This window comes from Varroa destructor, unplaced genomic scaffold (genome assembly GCF_002443255.2).
Source record: "Varroa destructor unplaced genomic scaffold, Vdes_3.0 BEIS01000003.1, whole genome shotgun sequence".
NCBI lineage: Eukaryota > Metazoa > Arthropoda > Arachnida > Mesostigmata > Varroidae > Varroa > Varroa destructor.
Window position 1 is genome coordinate 998,803 of NW_019211456.1, and position 23,075 is coordinate 1,021,877.

The 23,075-nt window shown below is 39.3% G+C and overlaps 1 protein-coding gene and 1 long non-coding RNA gene across 2 annotated transcripts in view; one reads left to right on the plus strand and one right to left on the minus strand.

Annotated features, from left to right (window-relative positions):
• Positions 1 to 14,530, plus strand: part of alpha-Man-Ia (alpha-Mannosidase class I a) — a 39,810-nt gene extending 25,280 nt beyond the window's left edge. Inside the window, exons 2-7 of the mRNA XM_022797633.2 lie at positions 5,961 to 6,179; positions 6,524 to 6,604; positions 9,464 to 9,558; positions 9,798 to 10,015; positions 10,144 to 10,420; positions 10,762 to 14,530. Coding sequence (XP_022653368.1) covers positions 5,961 to 6,179; positions 6,524 to 6,604; positions 9,464 to 9,558; positions 9,798 to 10,015; positions 10,144 to 10,420; positions 10,762 to 11,233 — 1,362 coding nt within the window. The 3' untranslated portion in view covers positions 11,234 to 14,530. The remainder of the gene's footprint in view (positions 1 to 5,960; positions 6,180 to 6,523; positions 6,605 to 9,463; positions 9,559 to 9,797; positions 10,016 to 10,143; positions 10,421 to 10,761) is intronic.
• On the minus strand, positions 14,519 to 17,310 carry LOC147756361 (uncharacterized). Its single transcript, XR_015325086.1, has 2 exons — positions 17,005 to 17,310; positions 14,519 to 16,771 (listed from the first exon to the last, which is right to left on the minus strand). It is a non-coding gene; the product is annotated as an uncharacterized LOC147756361 (long non-coding RNA).
• Positions 17,311 to 23,075: the final 5,765 nt, after the last annotated feature.

Sequence of the window (23,075 nt, forward strand, 5' to 3'; positions counted from 1 at the left end):
GATGGGAATATTGAGGAGGTCATTGCAAAAAAGCGACAGATTTACTAGAGCAAGAAAACTGCAACAAATTTGCTATTGACACGCACTTAATCACCGAATAAACTAGATTCTTGATTCCCCAATTATTAATGTCGGTTCTCAAAAATGGACACTACTGTATCCAATGTAGATCGTGCGCTGTCATCGAATTTATAATAGTCAACCCACTGACCCGAAGTATATCAAAATGCACTTGTTGTTTCGACGAAATACGACCAGTATTTTATAGATCGTTTGATTGAACTTCTACAGATTTTATATAGATGGACTAGCCTGCGATCCACCCAGATACGTGGTCTCCGCGCTATATACAGAGACGAATCATACATCTACACCCCTTATATATTTTGGAGTGGATCTTAGTCCTACACTTTCCTATATAATATAATAATACTTTGCTGTATGATACGACAGTACCTTACTCAGTCCTGTCGAACGTAGACTCATCGAGCTACTTCTGTTTCCCCAGAAGGACGTAATAGTCAGTCATGTCAGTGAATCCCTACGAACCATTTCATTGCACTTACTTCAATCAAAATAATTTGTAAAGTTGACCGTTATCTGCTGCTGCCGTTGGGATGTAAAATCAAAGTTGCATACTGAAAAGTTACTTTATGCCTTTCTAGCTGTCATTGAGAATATTTGAATTAACATCGAAAATGATTTCGGTTCATCTTTCACTGCCTGTTTCCGAATGATCCATTTTTATGCTTACTGTCAATAGCTTTTCATGGTGTCAAGTACCTTGAATATGTTATCGATTTGAAAGAATACTGCTCTGTTGTTGAAGTTGGTTCGTATGGCGACTTTTTGACAGAGACCTTTGTCGGTCTAACAGGACCAGAATTATACTACTACCTTTAGAATTAGGTAATTATTACAAAATTAAAGATATTAACTTGTCGACTGTCTCGGTAACGCGAGATTTCGGTGCTCGCTCAACTGGATTTTATGACTACGTCGTTTCTTAGCCAAGCAAATTAATCGAATGTTTTGTCAGAAAACAATTAGGTCTATATGTATTTTGTTAGTTTGTTCAAGTTAGTTGGTAGCAATTGGTAAACTGCTTTGTGACTTCAAAAAACTTTGAAGGCTCTGTTTTTTAGATACGATGCTCTGTATCTACATCCTATCCGCTCACTGTTTAAGCATTAGAGCACTGGAGCTCTGGCCCAGCTACGAGAAGCTAATCCTACTTCCCCGATTCAGACCCAATAATTTGAGGAGTGGGTGCTACTGCTCTCGTTTTTAAAACCCTTGCATGAGCTAAACTGATCTTCAGCAAGGAGAACATTTATGCGTGGGGTGCTGCATAAACAAGTAAATTTATGAAGGTCATCACTTTTTGTAGCATTCAACTATATGTAAGTAGTTACGTTTTTAAATGATATCCACTTAAGCGATCTAAGGAGCTCGTGTAGTGTTTTTTAGCTGAGTGGGGGAGAAGTATTTCAGGTAGCGAGGCTTGTCATGTGGGCTTACCGATACAGGGGTTTACGGGTCTACCTCGCTGTCTTTATCACAGAGTCCGAGCAGACAAATGACAAAATCGTGTACGAGGTGAAGGCTGCGAGTTATAGTCCGCTACAAAGTTTGCCTATCGGTGTGAATTGGTCTGTAGACGGCTTACGTAAAATAGTTACTTTATGCTCTTTCTTTCTAGGTTGCTAGGACTTCACCTTGGGCTAGGCCCCTGCGTGTTAGGCTTTGATGACGGGTTGAATCCTGTTTTCAGAAATTAGTTCTTTTTTCTAAAGAGCGTAATATTTCACAATGTTTAGGCTGTTTTATCGTTGATAACTAATTTTATCATATGCTGGTCTTATCCAGTATAAGATCTGAAATGGAGAAATCATCCATGAGTAGGACGATCGTCAAGGATAGCTGTATCTAAAACGTTATCCGACCGTTGGTTTTGAAAGTTCCACTAATCTCTGTAGTACTTCATTAAATCCGCAGCCGCTGTAAGGGCCTAATCAGTCGCGTATACGCGACATGCCCTTTTTTTGGATCATATATTTAAAAAAATAGATTTCTATGTATAATTTACGGGTACAAATGCATCGCTAGAGTCTCTCCTTCCGGCGGCTTCGTATGGTCAAGGCGATAGTTCCCTGTGACTAGGTCGACCGATAAGTCGAAATATTCAATCGTATGTTTGCGTGTATTTGTCAGACAATTGCGGTCCCCCATTCAAGTTATGATGCTTCACCGATGGGTCTTCTTACATGCTGCTTAGTTTAATACGAAGAGTCTCAACGATTGCAAACATTTAATCATCGGCCATCTAATCTTCAACTAAAACTGGCCCGTCTGCTGCCATTCGCTGAATGTACTGCCTCCGCTCTGGAAATAACAGCCGATCAATTGCCAAGTGCTTTTTTGTGAACTCTTCAAAGGTGGTTACGTCGTATTTACCCTTGGCTAGCGCCTCGAGCGTCCAAAAATGTGACATAGCAGAAGCTCTTCTAAAAATTAAGCCGCGCGCTCATGTAGGTTTCTAAGTGCGTACCTTTATGCATACTGCAATGTCTGAGAACCTGCTATTTGCCCTTTAGATCTGAGTGTATGCCTGATATATTGATGTATTCGCGTGTAATGTTACTGTTGCATCCGTTTCATTATGTCTTTGTTGATATAAAGATACATTTGCATATGTCTACCTGAGCCCGGTTTTTGCTCGTTTATTTATTCATGTTTGTCTGCTTCTTTTGTTCTATATGTTCGTTTTACGTCATTATTATTTATTTCTATCTGAAAAGTAAGTATCTGAATCCATGGATGTATTATATTTCATATCCTCGGATCTATGTTTTTACACTTCTTCTCCCACCTTCCTACTACACCTCTAATACCTGGTGGCACCTTTTTGCTGGCAAAACTGTATTACTAGCATAAAGCAGTACAAAGAGCTTTAATGTTAGGTTTTCATCGTGATTTGTAGCCATTATGTGCAACTCTCGAGTTTATTTTAAAAATTTCCTCTATGGCTGGTTATGCAGGATTGCGGGAAGCGCTTCATAGGTTATGGTAATAAACCGTCGTCTGCAGAACATTGACATATCGGATATTGCTTTAAGAATAAGGGCAGTATTGCTGGACAATCAGTCCCCGACATTATTTCAGCCTTTACAAATTTCAAAGTCTGACTACGTTTATTCTACCTTTAATTGAATTTTTGGAAGTGTCTATAAATCGTGCCGTATTGTTTTGCCGATAAGCAACACTCTGCTTGCTGCCCACCGTTCCCTGTTCTCTGTTACTGTTTTTCTCTGAAGTGCAAGTAGTCTAATTAGAGTTCCTGTTTCTTCCTGTCGACCGTGGTCTCTGGCAAAATCTCAATCGAAATCTGATGTCGAGGTGCTGTTACAAGCTTGAGTGTTACGATCATCATCTTGTTGAGTTACAGTTATCATCGATGATGGCTTACTGCGTGAACGGCTAGGGCCGGATGTTCTAATCCTCGATACACTATAATATTAGTGTCCGACATATGCATAGCAAAGGTAAATTACGTTGGCGTCCTTAATCAGTGTCCTTAATTTGTACGATTCTAAACTTGGCATTGTTATGCAAGCTAAAAAAAACCTTTTTCGATTCTTTAACCGGCTGTTTCATATGATGAAACCATGCCAGTGACGCAATCAGAGAAAAAATCCATAAGATAATGCGAAAGGACGCTGATTCTATCGAGTCGTTCCTATGCTTTCAATGGCTTGTTTACTGAGCGTTAGCGTTCGCCGAGAATAGGAACTGGCTAACTTAGAAGGATGAGGAAAGACATAATACAAGACACCATTGGCCAGAAAGGATGACGTTGATGATGAAATGAAACGTTGATGAATGAAAGCTGCTCCTGAGAAATTTCGTACCTAGAACGCAGGTTGGAATTGCTTATTGAATCTAAATGTTTGATTTCATTTAAACAAAAATATATTTTCTGTTTTCGTTTGTGGTTCGATTTGCACCTGAAGTCAGAGGTTGAAGTTAAACTTCATCTAGCGGGCCATCAATGATAATGATTACTATAAATGTAAAAGCATTTGATTCAACCTGAGGAACTATTTTTTCCGAAATGTATGCGATATTTTCAACTCTGATATAATTGCATAATAAATTGTTTACTATATTTCTAAATGATACATAATAGTGCTATCTCGTATCTAACAATCTGCAGTCTTGCACGGCTGTTGTATGGGACATACTTTTGGTTATATTCGATTAAAGTGAAAGTTGTTACGATAGGATAATTTAAAATCTTCGAGGCCTCACGTAATAAAATACACGAATATTTCGGGAAAAACATTTTAAAAAAAAACACTGGATTCTACTGAGTGCCTCTCTAGTTTTTTGCTTTTAATTCGTTAGGATGTTAAGAAGCATTAGAAACACTGGATTGCTGACAGTCTGTCAGTTAATGAGAGAACTATTCTATCCATTATTTTAAGGTAAAACGCGTCTTCGATTTGAGTAGTTATTAGGTAGTCGTTCTAGTTACCATTGTATTGCCCAGTAATACACATACGGATATGCACGTTTGGTTTTAAATTAGTGTGCAGAAATGTAGGGATATATGGAGACCGTGCCTTAACATAAAGTTTATTTCCTCGTTAGTAATTTGATTTGGAACGATGAGATCTTGAAGTAGTACTTTTGTTTCGAGACGACTCAGTAATGATGATGTGCTGGATCCACCAAACCATATTTTACGAATGAGCTAATTTGTATGTACTGAAGGATAGGCGGATTCAGTAGCTGAGCAAGTGCGCCAAACGAAAATTAGGCTAGGTATACATGTGCTTTTTGTCTCAATCGGCGTATCATTATGTAGAAAGCCTTCTCATTAAATTGTCCAGCAATAAAAAAGCTCGTTAATAGCTACTAGCTAACTCCTTACAGTCTGCAAGTCATAAGCGAGCGTTGAGGAATTACACAGACTATTAGGCCAAACAGACATTTGGGTGGCGGTGAAGGTGTGTGTTTAACGTCCACGGAAGTGAATGGATAAAGGTGTCCACAATAAAAAAGAATTCGCATAGAATGCATATTTCTAAAGTTGTTACATTACATTAGCGATAAGATACATGAAGATTACAAACCCTATTTAAAACACCATCGTGCTGCGTGCCTGTTACCTAACAAGTGGATAAACGACACGGTTTAGAGAATCGTCGTATTGTGGCCGTATCCAAGGCTGCTCCATTCAGATGTGTGTAGGGTAACGAGCCCTAGATGTCTCATTAGATAAAGGTTCAATTACTGCTAAACAAAGTCATACAGAGCGTAGAGTCTTGAAAAACTAACGGGAGAATGTATTAAATATATACCACCATCTGTATTCTGCACGGACGCAGCCTTGTGTCATTGAATCTGCACGCTGGAAACAATGACAATCTATTGGTAAACAGCGTACGGAACATCTGTCAAGGTGTGTTGCTGGCTTTTGATGCAATGATAACGGTTAGCTGAATTAATTGACTGAGAGTACCGTTTCGGCTCGGCGTAATACCGTCGGGAACCGCTATTTCATTTTCATCACCTAGCTCATAGTTTTCAGCTAGTACATAAGTACGCTGTAATAAATTATACTTGGAGATGTTTCAGACACTCATTGCCACGTGCTCAATGTTCCAGTAAATTTAGCTAGCCTAGCTATTGCTATTGACGGCTTTGCCGAGCGCCGATGGATTGAGCATGTACTTAGAGAAATTAGATTTCGATATACCGCTTAAATAATCCTGTCACCATATTTCATTACCATATTCCTGCCTATTAAATAAGGAGAACAGGTTAAATGAATATAAGTCTGGCGGGAGGAATAGCAAAAATGGGCAGAAGACATGGCAATTTTCGCTGCGAGTATCCTATCTGGTGTCAAGCTATTTTAAGTATTATCACGGCCATTGCATTGTCATTTTCAGATGATGGCTCACGCCTGGAACAACTACGTGAAGTATGCGTGGGGTGAGAATGAACTGAAGCCTATCACAAGACGGGGACACAGCGCTGGAATCTTCGGCGAGTCAAAACAAGGTGCTACCATCGTGGATAGCATGGACACTTTATATCTTATGGGAATGGTTGAGGAGTTTGACAAAGGTCGACAATGGATTGAAAAAAATTTAGAGATTAAAAATCTCGTAAGTACAATTGATCGCAATTACACTATTGATAAGCTCACGAAAAATAGGAACACTAAGGTGAACCACCCATGGCGGACAGCATAGCTAGGTTGTAGTTAAGTAACTTGTGACTGCGTCTGTTTAGCATATGTGACATAATTACTTAAGAAAATTATTCGATCACCATGGTATAACATGCAACTGGGGGTATGAATAGAGTATAATACAATTTTTCCTTCTTAATTTAATATTTCCAGTACAATTGCTAGTCTACTTTGCAGCAAAGATATGAAACTGTTTTCATAGGCAACAAACCTTGAGTCGGTGCTATATTTGTAAATTGTTCCGATATATTATTTCAGGATACAGAAATCAGCGTCTTTGAGACAAACATTCGTTTCGTCGGTGGTCTACTCACACTATACGCGTTTACTGATGACGAAGTAAGTGTAAACCTTTATTGGATTTAACAAAAGATTAGTATCTATATAGCATGTTATATCTACTATGAAGAGAGAAGGTTGCTATAGCCATAAACCACGCAACAGCGTTCTTTAGGGTTTATGGTGCAAGGATAACTGTTACTATGGCTACACTATGAGCGCAGGACTCTCGGAGACAAAGGCATGTTATATGACAGTAATAATGCTACCAAGCCAAATCACGGTGAGTTTCATAGAACACAATAAGGGCAGTATAATAGATTTAAAAAGCGCTGCATCGTTCGCGCTATGTCCTATCTACGTAACACGTCTATCGTGGGATAACCATTGAAGCATTACAACAACACTTTTTTCCTGGCAGTAAAGCATGGATTGAACAACATGCTATCTGTTAAATAAGGTTTTTTATAGGTGCATAGGTCGATTCGTTGGTGGTGGACCATATCAAATGCTAGTTGGCCCTTTTGGACAGCGGTGCTTTAGCACTAACATGGAGTGTCCACCTGCTTAAACCTTCAAATCGGCCAATCCTTTCTTACGAATTCTGGCACCTTTATTTAAAAGTAGGACAGCGGCATTAGTGCCGCAAATGTATATTTGTGCAGACATAGGATTTCGAGTTCGGACAAGTACTATTAAGTATAACTGTTGATTACCTTTAAAAGAGTTCGATAAATTATTCTAATGCAAAAGCTGAATATCTTTTCTGCGGTTCGGTCTGCATACGGACGGAAGCATAGATAAACGATGGATACCATAACTAGGATCCTATTTTCAAGCTTTTATTGTAAAATATTGATACCATTGGCTCGATCGTAATGATTCATCTGCTCAGGGGTATTGTCGTTGCCGTCCTAGAACATCTTGCACTAAGCCTAAAATTAGGTGATGATCCGCATGCGAGGCGGTAAAACAGTTGGTCTTCGGTATCGATCCATGGGTAATTATCTGTCTTCGCCAAATGTACGCCTAGTTGAAATCCAAACCGTTTGTTGATTTGCAGATGCTCATGCAAGTTTTGCACTAGTAGATTGGCCCTCACGAAGATCAGATAGAGCATGTTTGCGTGAAACGCGTCATTGTGAATAAAGATAAATATCTCGAGAACGTGGTAGCTTTGATACTAGTGTGGTTTCTGATTCGGTTTAGAAACGTCAACTATCCTTAAAAAAATTATTATTTAATCGGTTTGCAGCTCAATAAAACCCTTCCGGCGAATCTATTCAGCTCTCGTGCCATTACACTGCTCTATGTGAAATTACCATGAGTAATTTATTGCGTTTTTCAAGATGCAGAAAGCCTCAGCAGGCGGTCTCTGAGGAAAACTTTTTTTTGGATTTCGAGTAATGGTGATATACTTTTCACTGTTTCATTACTCAGCAAGTTATTTATCTACCGAAAATGCAATCTTCACTTGTATCATATATGGACTCATCAAACACATTATAGTACATACTTCTTTCACCTGCTCAACCTTTTGCAACACCATTAGACACGGTAGTAGTATAGCTTATAACAATATCTTTGGTTAGCGTTGTAAGAAGTGTTAGGACCTTAGGAAGAAAGGCCTTAGACTTTGGTGCACTACGCCTGATGCTCATGCCCTTTCCTCGTGCGGCTTACCCAATAGTAGTCATCAAGCTGACCATCAACTTGAACTGATTTTTCGTACAGGTTACAGATGACATGTGCACAGTCTGCTCGATCGTTAATACTCACAAGTTATTTAAGCAGTCTATTTAATTGATACTGAACATACACATTGCCAATTCTAATCATCAGCACGACGTCATGGCGTTAATGTTCTAATTCCGATCATCATTGACGACTTGTACTAGCCTTTCTTTAAATACGTATTCTCTAGCTTCAAGCCAACGCTTCCTGCAACGCTAACCATATATATCGTTACAAGCTTAAGGTTTTATATTGCAGTTTGTCACGGTATCAGGCGTATAACTTTCGTAAACTTTCGCAGCAATCGGGTCGATGAATCTGTCGTAATGAACGTTTGATCTCAATAGGTACAGTGCTGTAATACGGATAAAAAATATTGCGTTCAACTGCTTAGAGTATTGTAGGTTATTTAAGATGAAAGCGATAGGATATTTTGAATGCGAAAATAATTATTTTTCATTACATATACTTTATTATCTGTCGAAATAAAAAAAAGTGTCTAAAAATTAGTCAAAAAAGTGTTACTTAGAATACCGCTGTTAATAGATTAGGTTTCGAAACTCCTGAAGATGCAAGATTCTGCATGAATTATCATCGTCATCAGTTTCGTTAAAAAAATCGCATCGTTCACTATCAGAACGACGTATTTTTGTTAAGCATAATAGCACTTAGATATAAATAGAATTATCGTATTTTTATTAATTAACTGATTATGCCTATTATCTCTACTCGGTCGGTACAGTTTCGTCGGAAATAAGCTTACACCACTTGACAACTACATTGCGCACATGGTCACAGCTTCTTAATTAATTGCGCAAGCAAGCCACAAATGGTACCAATTACTATATTGCTCAATTTACGACGCACTGCCTTCTAGGCTAAAGTCAGTTATCGCAGCTCGAATAAAATACAATATGGTGGTACAGCGTTAAAGCCAGACCCGAGTGCATCTTCTGTTGTATACTGGCTGCACCGCAGGAAAATGGGGACAGTGTTTAATGAAATTTTTTTCTTCCCTAGTGGCTGAGGAGGCTGTATAGTTATGTTTCTGATGAGGTTAATACAATGCCTTCTCAAATACCATTTTCTATGTGGAGGGTTGAAGCAGTCAATGAAGGGAAAATGGTTTCTGGGAAGGTACTGTACGTACCTCATATATATGTATATGTATGTATGACTATGCAGATGTTCAAACGAAAAGCGGACGAGATTGCAACAGCTCTTCTTCCTGCCTTCAGAACTCCTACTGGAATTCCCTATGCTCTCGTCGTACCGAAGACGTAAGTATAGTGTTAATCTGTATTGTGGTGGAATTTTAGTCGATATGAGATCACTCCTTTCCCTTGTTCGCTGGTTTTTTTCCTGTAGATTTCTCATGATCAAAGTGATAATAGAGGCCAAAGGCCAAGGGACAGGACTTCCAGGAAATGGAGATTTTCTTCACAAGTACAAAAGCGTTGTTTATTCTGTAGCTGCAGACTAGGAACCAACATGATACTAACCATAATTAAATCCGCAGGCAAAAGGCAAAGAACTACGGTTGGTCCTCGGGGGGCTGTTCCATTTTGGCTGAGTTTGGAACGATGCAGCTGGAGTTTGACTATCTAAGCGAGGTGACAGGAAAACCTGTTTTTCGTGAAAAGGTCACAAAGGTTCGACAGAAACTCTACGAGGTTAAACGAACTGACGGCCTTTACCCGAACTACCTGCATCCGAAAACTGGTGTATGGGGGCAAGGTACGTAAAAACGAAGGCACTGAAGTTCCGCACATCATAACACACATAGCTCAGTTGAACATACAATTACAGTGTCACAGCACGTTGAGATCGATTAAAGCGAATCATGTTTGTTTTTTTGCCACTAGACCATATCTCATTGGGTGCGCTAGGCGACAGCTTCTATGAGTATCTGCTCAAGGCGTACATGCAAACCGATGGGGAAGACGCTCAAGCCAAAGAGATGTTTCTATCCGCAATGGACGCCGTAGAGCAACACCTGCTAAAGCGCTCTGAGAGAGACAAATTACTTTACATCAGTGAAATGCGTTATGGAAAAAATGATGCGAAAATGGATCATCTGACATGTTTTGCCGGCGGCCTGTTTGGCCTTGCCTCTACCTATTTTGAGGACCGCGCTGACAGGTAAAAGCCACAGAGCACGAGGAAATAAGGTATACGGTATGGTAATACGAAAAAATCTCTATTCTTTCACTGATTAGCTATGACGAAATTAAGTTCTTTCTATAGATATGCGGGCCCAGCTGCTTTGTTTAGCCAGGATGATGTCATGAGACCATTGCCTTAGACAGTAACAGTTTCCATTGGATCCAGATCAAATACGTTCAATGGAACAAGCACTTTTAACCGCTACCAAAAATATTTGTACTCCTTCCTATAAACACTAGACTTACGGACACATATCAGTGTCGTCGGCCGTGCAAATTAGTCTTTCTTCATTTGGCTTCTTCCGTATATTTTTTCAGATATATGAAAATCGGCGCTGAATTGACAAGCACGTGTCATGAGTCATATAATAGGTCGGATACTGGTCTTGGCCCCGAGTCGTTCCGATTCAGCATCAAGGCGGGCGACGCAAAAGCGATCAGGTTCCAAGACAAATACTATATCCTTCGACCGGAGGTCATTGAATCGTATTTCTATCTCTGGCGACTTACTAAAGATCGTCGGTATCGCGATTGGGGTTGGGAGGCCGTTCAAGCGATTGAAAAGTATTGTCGCGTCGAGGGAGGCTACACCGGAATTAAAGACGTCTATAATCGGCGTGCAGCAAAGGACGACGTTCAGCAGAGCTTCTTCTTGGCTGAAACACTCAAGTACCTCTATTTACTATTCTCTGAAGATGATTTGTTACCGCTGGATGAATGGGTGTTTAACACAGAAGCTCATCCATTGCCCATACGGAATCGCAACCCGATCTACAAGAGCCAGCAATAGTTTTTTTCAAACAGTAAATATAATCGTTATTGAAGAACGACGAAAATATGCAGGAGGAATTACGATAAGACGATAAGGAACGGGATATCTAGCTCAAGGGTGATGATGCTTTCAGACACTTACTTATTCAGAGGTGCTATGATAAGTCTCCTTATAGCTTAGTGAAATGAGTCTTCCCTATCTATGAGTATTAGCATTGCAGCCATAGAATATATATGCATACATATTTATTTAGAAAGAGGAAGGGAGATGAGGTGGATATAGAGTAATGTAGGTGCGTGTGGCTGTTTGCACAGCAGAAGTTAGAGAGATGTGTGTACTTGAGAGGGCCAGTGTTTGTACATGGACGCAGCGTTGTCAGGTCCACAGTAACGTTTCAAAAATGGAGTATGGGTTAAGCGTTGCTGTCAAAATTCGCTATTTTAGTGCAGTGACTACGAATCATTTAAGTGCGTTCCTCTGATGATGACAGAGTTAATAGGATAAGGGCGTTCATTGTTGTGGCTTAATATGTTAAAGAAATAAAAAAAGTTGATTACGCGATCTTTTATACTATTGTTTTAGGCACTTTTCCTTGTGTCTTATGTTGGTTCGTGATTTATATTAAGTGTTATTTTATGGCGCTGGTTGTCCCATAGTTGAATGTTAACTTGTTGATCAGATGCGCCGAGAAAAAGATGTTCATAAGAAAGCGCTGTGCTGCTGCCCAGACTGTTAATCATAGCTACTTCATACCTTCGTTCATAATCATCATGAAGATAAATAATAAATGATCATAATGGCCCATGCAAATTCCAGGTCAAATGGAAGAGTTCAAGTTGTCAGCTGCGCTTAGACAAAAAAATGTATGATTTTTTCTCAGTTTTTTCGGATCGTCTAAGGTCATTGATAGATGAATATCATTACCCAGATTAGAGATGGCGTCGTTCAGTTTAATCAATAGTGAGAAATCAAAGTAACGATCAGGGTTCGCTAAACTCATCGTTCAGCTAGTCATTGTTCGTCTGCTCTTTGAGGCCACTTCTTTTGCACGTAGTGCATCCCCAACTTTTTGGATTCGATCTACCAAAGGTAGACGAATAATGTTTCTTCGCGGAAGATTTCAGCTTGGTATTGGTAATCAAAGTGCGCATGTCAACAATGTTTTTTTGCTGAATGATTAATATCAAATCGCTTTGTCTTTGAGATAGATGGGTGCTGGCTCTGATAGATGACTCTAATTGATAGATGCTGCTCGTGTAAACAAGGCGATAAGAGAAAGCTGAAGTTATAAAAAAAGTATCCTGGCAGCAATAGTTAAGGTTATTATTGAAAATATCAAATCAACTCCGTGTTTTTATGTGAGATAGAAAAGTGACAATGAAAGCCGTGGGTGCTATATGTTGGGCAAACGCAAGTTCGAGACATACGGTACCAGCTTATTAGTAAGCCCCTTAAGTTATTTTATTATTTTGCCATACTAAAATGTGCGGGCGTTGCTGTTATCGTTATTGTTGGTCACTGATAATGTGAGTAATTGCTGATGAAAGATCTTCACCCTAGACAGAAAGGAAACTGGTAGTACTGAATTTTATTTTGAGCTATACTAGTGGATCTTACGAAACGAAGGTTATCTTGCCAAGCTGCTGCATCTTTGAAGCGACTCCTCTAAATACATGTCGGGGAATAATTTCAAATTTCTCAGTGCAATACGATTCGAGTCCCTCTAAATAGATGTATGTTTTGAAATATGAGGACGTTCTTGAAGAGGATCCTTCACAAAAAAGTCAAATTCTGTCTTTCGAAGTACGAACCTTGTCGCCTTTTATAACAACGGCGAAAAGCCAACAACGGTTATCTAAAAAATCGTAAAACAAAGATAGCTCAGAATACGGGCATTATTGCATCCATTATCAACATAAACAATTGTGAGGTACGCTTGTCCTTTCAGTTATAATTCAAATGGAGACACCGACCTTTTTCTGATCAAACATCTAGCTAGTGCGAGAGCCTAATATAGCTCGAATATCTTATAGGGAAGATGCACCCATAAACAGGTCAAGTATGCGTCGGACACTTTACCTTGAGAATTTAACCAGATATGTACCTTAGATAGAAACATACGAACAATGAATTGAATGAGAATATACTTCTTACTGGTTGCATTGGTTTTGAAGTATCGCATCAGACGGTCAAATTTATATACGTGTACTGTTACAACTATTTCTACTAGTACTGATTTCACAGCTTCGAGATGGTGGAACCGTACAGCGCCAAGCGATGCTTGGTGAGTCGAATTGAGCGAGGCTTTGGTTTGCAGAAGCCCACTCACTTCCCACCAACCAGTGAGGTAATGGCGACACTGTTTCCAAAGCCACTATACAGTTGTGCGTGACTCAGCTACCACAAGGATATACTTATTATTGGTGGTGATGGAAAAGGGAAACAAGAATATATGGCCATGACGATAACAATGATGGAATAGAACGAATAAAGTCAGTATCCCTCGTATTCCAATTTTTAGGAGGGATACAAAAATGTCGTGTCCCTGTTGTCCAGTCGGAAGGCCTTTTTCTTGGGATTGGCGAAGCAACAAACTTCCGGTAGGGAAAAGACGAATGCTACGTTCTAAGTACAACTATGCCAGTGCGGTTTGACTGTCGCCATTATGAGACTTACACCTCATGACTATGACACCTGATAAGTAATAATAGTAACACCTGACTACTAACTGTAGTATAATTCTACGCGTAATCGATGATTAAGAACGTGTTTCTCTATTCGTCTATGTGACGATCATATTACGATACAATTGGTATGTACTATTATAATCACTTAGTATTGCAGGCGTAAACTTTTCTAATTGCCAACGAGAATGAAGTGCACGGTGCGATAACATCCCGTAGTAATTTATAGTAGTAATAAAATGAATAGTAATTATATTACGATAACGCCATGTTCAAAGCCAACGACATTTTTTTGTATGCCATCGACATAACTGTGGTTTAGACAAAAATTTGTATAAATAACACAGATTTCAAAAGTGGAATCTGCAAGAATATACCATAATACATTAAATGATATTAATATAATAACAAGTAATGATTAATTGTAGTGCGGTACATATATTGTAGAATGAATATTACCATAGCTAAGTACAGCACTCTATGCTATTGTAAATCGAAGCAAATGATGTAACTCATTAAAGTTCATTGTAAAGTGTAAATAAATAAGATACCAATAGTTAATGATACCAATTGAAATATTACTAGGCTTGATACGTAAAATAAATGGTTTGCGTATGAGTTGAGTATTTAACATTGTTGTTGTGTTTATTCAGAGGCGTAAACAAGTATTTGAAGTTAATTAGGTGCAATCAACCACCGTGTGTTATATCTGAACGTTATGCAAAAAATAGCGACCGTCGACATAATTGTTTCGTGATAGTTACTGAATCATTGTCACGCCTAAATGTGATGCACTGCGTTGCCACCTGCCTTAAAGGGTATCTGGTATGACTTCTATGGCAGTAAAGCATCCTAAGATATAGGTACTATATTGGTTCGGTGGTGAAACGCAAGGACTTAAACGTCATTGGCAGTAAAAGGCCTTATTTATTCTTGATAATGTGAAGACTCTTTTCCATAACTGAGTAAACTTTCTGTTTCAGTAACTTCGGTATCTGTGCTGTATTCGGTAACTGTGCTGAATCGAATTTTATGCAGCCAACCTAATATTATCCGTCCTAATGCTACAAGCGTTTTCTGTTGAACAAAAAGTTACTCTTTGGTAATTTTCTCTACAAACAGTCAATTGTCCACTAAAATACATAGTCTGTATCAGCCCATTCTCAGAATAACGTGGAAATATAAAATTCTTTGCTTAATAATCAATTCTGGGACGCGATATTCTTTGATTCGTGAGGTGTGATTGGAAAATATTGACTTGCATAATTTGTCGGCTTTTCTAATAGTTATTCAGGATTGATTTGACTAAAAAGCATCCTCAGGATACAAAGACGAAACTAATAACTGCTACAATTAAAAGCAAAGTCAATCTTATTTTGTACATACAGGAATAGTCGTTGTTAATCTATTATTGACAGTCGTGGATTTAGGGGACAACGAGGCGGAAGAGAAACGCCCCTTTATTGAATAAGGGAATTAAAAATCAGCGTCAGTATACAAGGATTAAGAAAAGGACTATAGAAGAGAAAAATTACAGATGCAAGCTAAATTTTCCGCCTAACTGCTGCATCTTATTCACATGTTTTAAACTATTTTTTATATTCTAAACAAACAAGACTTATGCGTAACCAGGCATTGGCCTATATAATTTATAGAGGTTTTATTCAACCCTCTACAACCAGACTCAACAGTAAGCACACAAATTGAAAGAGCTGTCCATGGCTGCGTCTGAGGGTTTACGATTTGGTCCCTTGCCTAAGAGTAATGGTCTTGATTGAGAGCGATGACGAATGGGTGGCTCATTAAGAGACAAAATACTGACAGATTATATTGACAGAACGGCTGAATTCGTCACCGTACATGGTACAGCCATAATCACATTGTCATTTATAGCATGTTGCGAAAACGGTAAATTAATATTGCGATAGCCTTATTTGAATAGTACAGCTGCTACTTCGCCCTGTAAAAACTATGCGTTCTCTATCTACGTTTTCCATACGTATGCATCCGTGTATATAATTGAAAAAAACAATTGAATTTCATTACTTCGATGTTTCAATTATAAGTAGAATTCATCAGATGGAATACGGCTTCAAGCAAAAATCGCGAGTGATTGCCTTAATTACTCAAAATGAGCAAAACAATGGTAACGTTATATCCTATTATTTAAACCAAGCAACGCGCAACTAAATCCCCGGAGATTGGTGGCACCTAGTGCTTCAGATAATAATAAATTGTATACATAAATAAAAATAAATAAATAAAAAAATCCACAAATAAATTATAACATTGATCAAGTTCTGTTCAAGATCCGTAGATATGTAATAATAAATATTTCCTGGCTCTAAATTACGTGATTGATAACATTCAATTTAAAAATTTTTATTCGTGTCCACCTAGCTTGATCTTCACGCTCCACTATTTTTGCATATAGACCGCTGCTTTTTGAGATGAATAGAGGGCGCTGCAGCTTATACACAACTCTTTGCCAAAAGGGTCTAAAGATCGGCTGTGCTTTTTAGATGCCTCTTTCCTTTTAACATATTTTTCTTTGAGTGCACCGCCACCTCGTATTTTAATCCGCTATAGTCACTTCAGCGCCTTGGGCCTCGTCTGTGTGCTAACTTCCATTTCTTATTCAATTAAGCGATCGTCATTGAAGTCCTTTTACTCGTCGAGAACTTGCTATCTAGCTATCCTCTTAGCGAATATAGAGCGGCAGACAGTCGCGTCAACGCAAGATTCATGTTCACTCCACATAAATATAGGAATATCTCTTACTGAAGATTATAGAATCATTAGTGGCTATTCATTCCGTTAGCATCTGTCCCACTTGGTTACTCCTCCCGACACTCCACGTGTTTGAAGTAACCTGGTGATTCCACGAAAAAATTATTAGCATCCTCTAGTGATACCGCGCTGAAACGGTAGTACTGTTTAGAAGAATCACAACCCTCCTTGACCAAACTATTTGGATTGCTATCGCAATGGTAGCTTTTCTTTTTAGATAATGTTCAGACCACCTATAAGGCAGAGCGCCGCTTGACATTTGTTAGCCATGGCATCGAGCGGAACGTTAGCAATTCTGCTTTGATCGCAACTTACTTGGATAATTTTAAGTGGAGCCAATGTTATTGCCAGCGTTCCGCAGTAGCTGGAGAAGACGCTTGTCTCCTCCTGTTGATCAATATGTCTTCACCCTTTTTGCTAATACGGTTAAAGGCCACTGTGTAGGCGCTCTCATGTATTTGACGTTCATGCATCATTTCTTTTTCTTCAGTCGTTTTGCAGAAGTGGCTTCTGCAGGCCCCTAGAATTCTGTAGCTGCCGCTGTAAGCGTGTTCGATTCAAATGGTAAGCGACGCCATGTCGTTTCGTCTATTTGGATCCTGTCTGCCCCGTGCCTGGTTATGCCGCAACTGCAGCAAATTGGCGTGGCACCGCTACTGTTTGCGACATGACCAAGGGTGCCACACTTGTGGCACCTTCCTTCCTCTACCACTTGATTTCGGCAGTTTCTAGCAGCATACCTAGTTTCTTGGAGTAAGTTTTACTGCCATAATACCTAGGTATTATGGCAGTAAAACTTACTCCAAGGCTGGGTATGAAAACCAGCCCATGAATAACCACTTTACGTTTAGCAGCCGACCGGTAACAGTCGAGTCTCAAGCACCGATTCAACACTGACAATTTTTCTTTAGCTTCTCATATGGGCGCATCTATCTCTATGTGTCCTGCCATGCCGGGCCACTAGTTCAGTGCATCCTCAACATGCTGGCACGTCGTTTTCGTTGCAAGATTTCAAACAATGACCTTGTACATATCTGCAAGATTCGTCATGTTTTCCTTGTTTTGTATGTCGTGATTAACCCATCGAATTTGGTCTAATCTGATATTTTCTATAGATACCTAGGTGCCAATCTCCTTCTCGTGCTCTCGTCTGTGTGCTTCTGTAAGCTCATTTCCTTTTGGAATAGTTTGAGGAACCTAATTTCTAAACATAGTTGGTTGACTATCTTTGTATGCCCTCATCAACCTTTTTATTATTTTTTTGGCAATCGGATTCGTTTCATGAGAAAATTCCGCTTCAATTCAAGCACGGTACTAGCTTTAGCAAAACAGTATAGCTTTGTATTACTGTCATCATCACTTCGTTAATATGTTGGAGGGATATGCTATCGTCGCCATAGTAGAAGGGCTTACCGTTATTCCACTCATACCGCGTACTCTGAGCACATTGGACTCGATCAGACTGCTCCTTGCGCCTAGCTCTTTTCTTCCTTCCTTCCTTCCTTCCTTCACTCGCTTTATCACTGACTTTAGGGGCCTTTACAAATATAGTACTGCCGTACAAGAGATATATTTACGCTATGTCGCTGTTCTGTTTAGGCTAACGCATTGTTTATCAGCTGTATCCAGGTGCGAAAGACCCCATGATCCAAAAAGGCCAAATTTTCTTCGGAATAATTACAGTAATGTGGTGGAAAAAAGGCTGCGTATGCGATGCTTTTGATAACCTCTAAGTGAGAACTACCGTAGCAGCATCTTTCATCGAGATGTGTTGAGGTTTCATTTCACGTAGAACGAGTCGCCAGCTTCGGAATCGCTATGCAGCTGTAATAGGACTTGTAAGACTGCATATAATAATAAACGGTAAATAAGCTGTAGTAAGCTTGTGAGACACACCTTTGCTCTAAAAGTCCACTGTAGGTAATGTAAAAACTGTTTTGCTTGTTTCTTGAATTAATAGACATACTTTTGCATCCAAACCAAAAACCGCAGAGGTATGTGAAAACCTCTGCATAAAATAACGTGCACTCCTGGTTGTGAACACCATGAACCTGCTACCCTCTTTCAAGCATCATTCTGTCTGTGCACTGAGGGACTATTTCTGTCAGGCCCAAACCCATCCATCAAACCCTTAAATTCTCCATTTGGGAACCTCTTCTTCTCTGGTGTATACCTTGTTTTGGTGGGAAATTTGGAACACGCTGTATATTATAGTTCTCTCTATGTATAAATATTTGAGAGCAGCATGGGCGCAATGTTCGACGACGATGATGTTTGCTATGCTGACACGGTCATGAAGGGATTCTCAGGCTGATTTCGAGACCAATTGGGTTTGACTAGCTATAAATAGATCAGGAGATACGGTGGACGACGTCATCATGAATAATTAATCGACAAACAGTAACGATAAGTTTAATATGAAATACCTGCTATGACCTGTTTCCCACAGGCAAAATCTCATATCATTAATATGCTCATGACTGCTGCCGAGACGATTCATGTGGTAAGCACTACCGGGATATGGTTGAACTATACTATATTATTTGCTGAATTAACAAATAAGCATAGATTGGCTTTTTGGTAAAACTGTAGCATCCAAATTGGTCAGCAAGTCCTGATTTCGGTCAATAAGAAGACTGCATGTGCTGAGCCCTCAAGAATCAACGCGTACCCAGACATAATAGTAATCGATCTAGCAGAAGGTACCGCGTGTTATAAATCGATTTTTAGTGTTTCATTCCAACATAAACCTACAATGCTAAGGAAAATGTTGACGCTTACACAAATTATAGCGAAACGTAATAATGCCGCCGGGAAAAGAACCGTTGAAACTTTACAGCAACCCACAGGTTCGTGTAGTGATGCATCAAGGCCGTTTGAATTTTGAATTGAAGTCTTAATTGTTTTTCTTTAGAAGGCCAGTGGGAGCAGCGGCGCTGAAAAGGCGCATACTTTTCGAAACGGTTTTGTTGCTCACCACCCGACCTTGTTAGTTCGTCAATGTTCTAAATGACTTGCATGACGTGATCAAAGACGTAACGAATCAGCGTTAGGCGTCACGAAAACATGTGAACAAGCAAAACGAGACACCGCGGTAAATTTATGGCTCTGTCGTTAAGAAAAGCAGAGGTGCTTTCTACAACCATGCAATTAGCTACAATTTAATTATAAGGAAGGAGCAGTTGACGTACGTAAAAGTGTTCAATAACTAACAAATGTCTGTCTTCAAAAAGTCGCTAGCACGTTTCTGGGAGTGCTTTCTTAGCTTTGATATGAAGCCGTCTTCGCAAGTGCGCATTCTAGACGTTGAAACCTCGCTTTTCGCTTGAGAGGGAAATCGACATTTTAGCCACTGTCACATAAAAACCTAAATGCATAAAGCATGACGTTAGTTTTTCCAAGGTTCTAAGCCGTACACAAAACTGTAATGCAATATACTCTTCCTATTTTAATATACACTTTACTAGTGTGAAACGCGCATTACGTTAAAAAGATACCGTCACGTGAAAGTTCTTGCAATACATTGCTTACCGTTTTCATATCAGTGCGAAAGTGCTTAAATGTTTTTAGATAATGATATAGTAGATCGTTTTTTTTTAACAACGTTCAAACGAAGACCGACCAGGAAATGTGAAAATAAATATTGCCGCGAAATTTTTCTATAACCTTTTTATCGGCGTTCAAACCGCAATGCTTGTTATCGATCTGTGATATTCGCGCTTCCTATTGAACGTAAATCTATTATAGCAATTAATACCTACGAGTTAGCCTTCTTTGGGCACTTTTGACGACCTATTTTTAGGCCCTATTTTAGGAACAGAAATCCATTGGTATTTCCTATATATATCATCGCTTCTGAGCTTAGCAACATCACGTGATGCAATTATTGACTCGCCACAATCGTGGCGTATTGAATAATCATGACCGTCAGAAATGACAGCTCTAGTATGAGAAATTCCCTTAAAATATATTGTTTAAGAAATAAATAAACGTATATATCGAATTTAAAATTAGAATATATATTTGGTTTAAACAAGAGGTATATTATGTCTCAGCACACGTCTAGGACCGTCGGCGTTCATAACATACCTACTAGATTTTTTTGTCCGAATAGAGCCCTCGAGTTAGTTGTTAATGAACGAAATGGGAAATGTATCTTCTATCGTTGACGTAAAAATATTAATGAAATATACACTTTACTTTTAAGTCCTTCGGAAATTCAAAAATTTAACGCAGTTTGTGTACTTTCCACGTCATAATTACTTTATGTGATCCTAATTGACTGTTCGTAAATATTGAATCCGTTAAATCTTACTCCTTAGTGCCACTATCTAAAACTGTGCTATCTCCTTTATCAAATCAATCAAGACACAAATTAGATATATTTGTAAATTTTACCTATTTCAAATATCTGTGCCCGACTAAGTAATTAAGCCCTGTCTTTACGTTGAGGTAAAGGCAAAACCTATTAGAATCGCATCCCAGTACTGTATACAGATATGATACCTGTGTATTGGTATGAACACAATTTGTCAAATATGGTTCATATATAAAATTAAATAACAGGCACTGTCCTTTGGCGGAAAGAACAGATAGATAATTCGATTTTGGGTAGATGTGAAATAGCCATACGGACAAACCAACAGTACGGCAATGGATCACGGAGATTGATCTGTTATCAATAAGCTAGTAGTATTATTATTATTAATTATCCATAATTTGAACTCCTTCCATTTAGCAACGCATGAGGGTGCAGATATTTCGTACAGTATATGGACAAGGTGTAAAATATAACTTATACAAGCCTTTTTCCTATCAATGGGGTTAGCGGCTGTACTAGGCTTGAATACGGACTTTTATATCGGTCATTGCATCCTGTAAGTAAGGAGACAGCATGCAAATCCGCTAATACATCGTAGATGTCCTGTTAACTGAGCGTCGCCTAGGCCATTAGCTAACGTGTGAACACAATTAGAGTTAGATGCCAAAACAATACAACATAAACATTCTACTTAATTAAATCAGAATTTGCATTAATAATGAGTAATTCGAATTATTCCTGCGCATCCTGAACAGTAGAGCTGAGAAATGAACTGATCCGTGTTTTCCCTTAGTATAGTTTGTTTAAAACTTCGGCCATTTGCCGCAACAAATCAATGATTGACTATGCAAGATAATATGTAAATGATTTCAGTCAGATTCACGTTGAAGTAGTTACGTGATATGCACTTTCGACGAGTTTTTCCTTGCCTACATGTAACAATCGCCAAAGCCCTTTCCACCCAAAGGAGTCCTTCAGAGGCTTGAGCTTCCAATCGAGTGGGGCGTGAGCAGACTCCGTCGTCCTTCGCTAAAAGTCATTCCTTTGCCCCTACCCAGACCTTTCTTGTTTTCCTCTGCTATTACTGCCACCATTATGATCGCTGCTGCCAAAGCCTACTCGGTCCTTTCCCTCGGTTATCCGCCAGTCAACCAACTCACTTTAGCAACCCCCTGCACTTTATTCCTCCATGGCGCGCACACACACACACACACCTATTGGTAGCCATAAGTGCTTAAATGTATACCACCGCCGACCCCTTCGCATTTGCAGTACAGTATTACGTATATAATCACATATGTATCTACTACTAGACAGCACTATATTGGTAGTAACATTGGTCTCATTTACTTTGTCGATTCGAACTTCATGGATAGCTTTACTATATACGTTGGATTCCATTAGGCAGGGAGTTGATTCATAACGGAGATGTCCGTGAAAGGAGGACAATGCGCGGTAACACAAGACGAGATATAAATTTCCGTAAAAGCAGAGAAGGAAAGGCGGCAGTGAAGGGACCAAAAAGCACACCTCCTTCATCTCTCTGTCCTCTTTCTATCGCCCAACTGACGATCGCCGGCAAACGGCCTTTGTGTACCTCTTTCTTTGTCGGACCTCTGTCTTGGCTATGCAGCAGCCACGAATACAAATTGCCAACTTTTACGAACCCTAGAATTGACTTTTATAGTCTACTACCTGAACTCCGAGTTTGCGATACACCTTTTGAAGTCAGTTGAATTCACAATTAAATCACATGAAGCAAGTTGGAAGGTAACTAGTGTGTTGATCTAATTCCTCTTTCACCAGGTAATCTAGAGCGTGTGGATAAAACGGAGTTATAAGGATTTCATAGACTATCCGACTATTAAAGTAGCTATGGTGTTAAACAAGGGTCGTTGTCGAAGCGTGTGTGCTTCCACTGTACCAACATAGTTGAAATTTCCGCCGAAAGCAGTGTTTGCCTACTGGCAGCGTCCACAACACAAAATCACCTCCAATGCGACAGTTGAAAGCGCTCAAATAAACAAGGCCTCATATCGATTATGACCTTTTTCTGGTAGGTTTA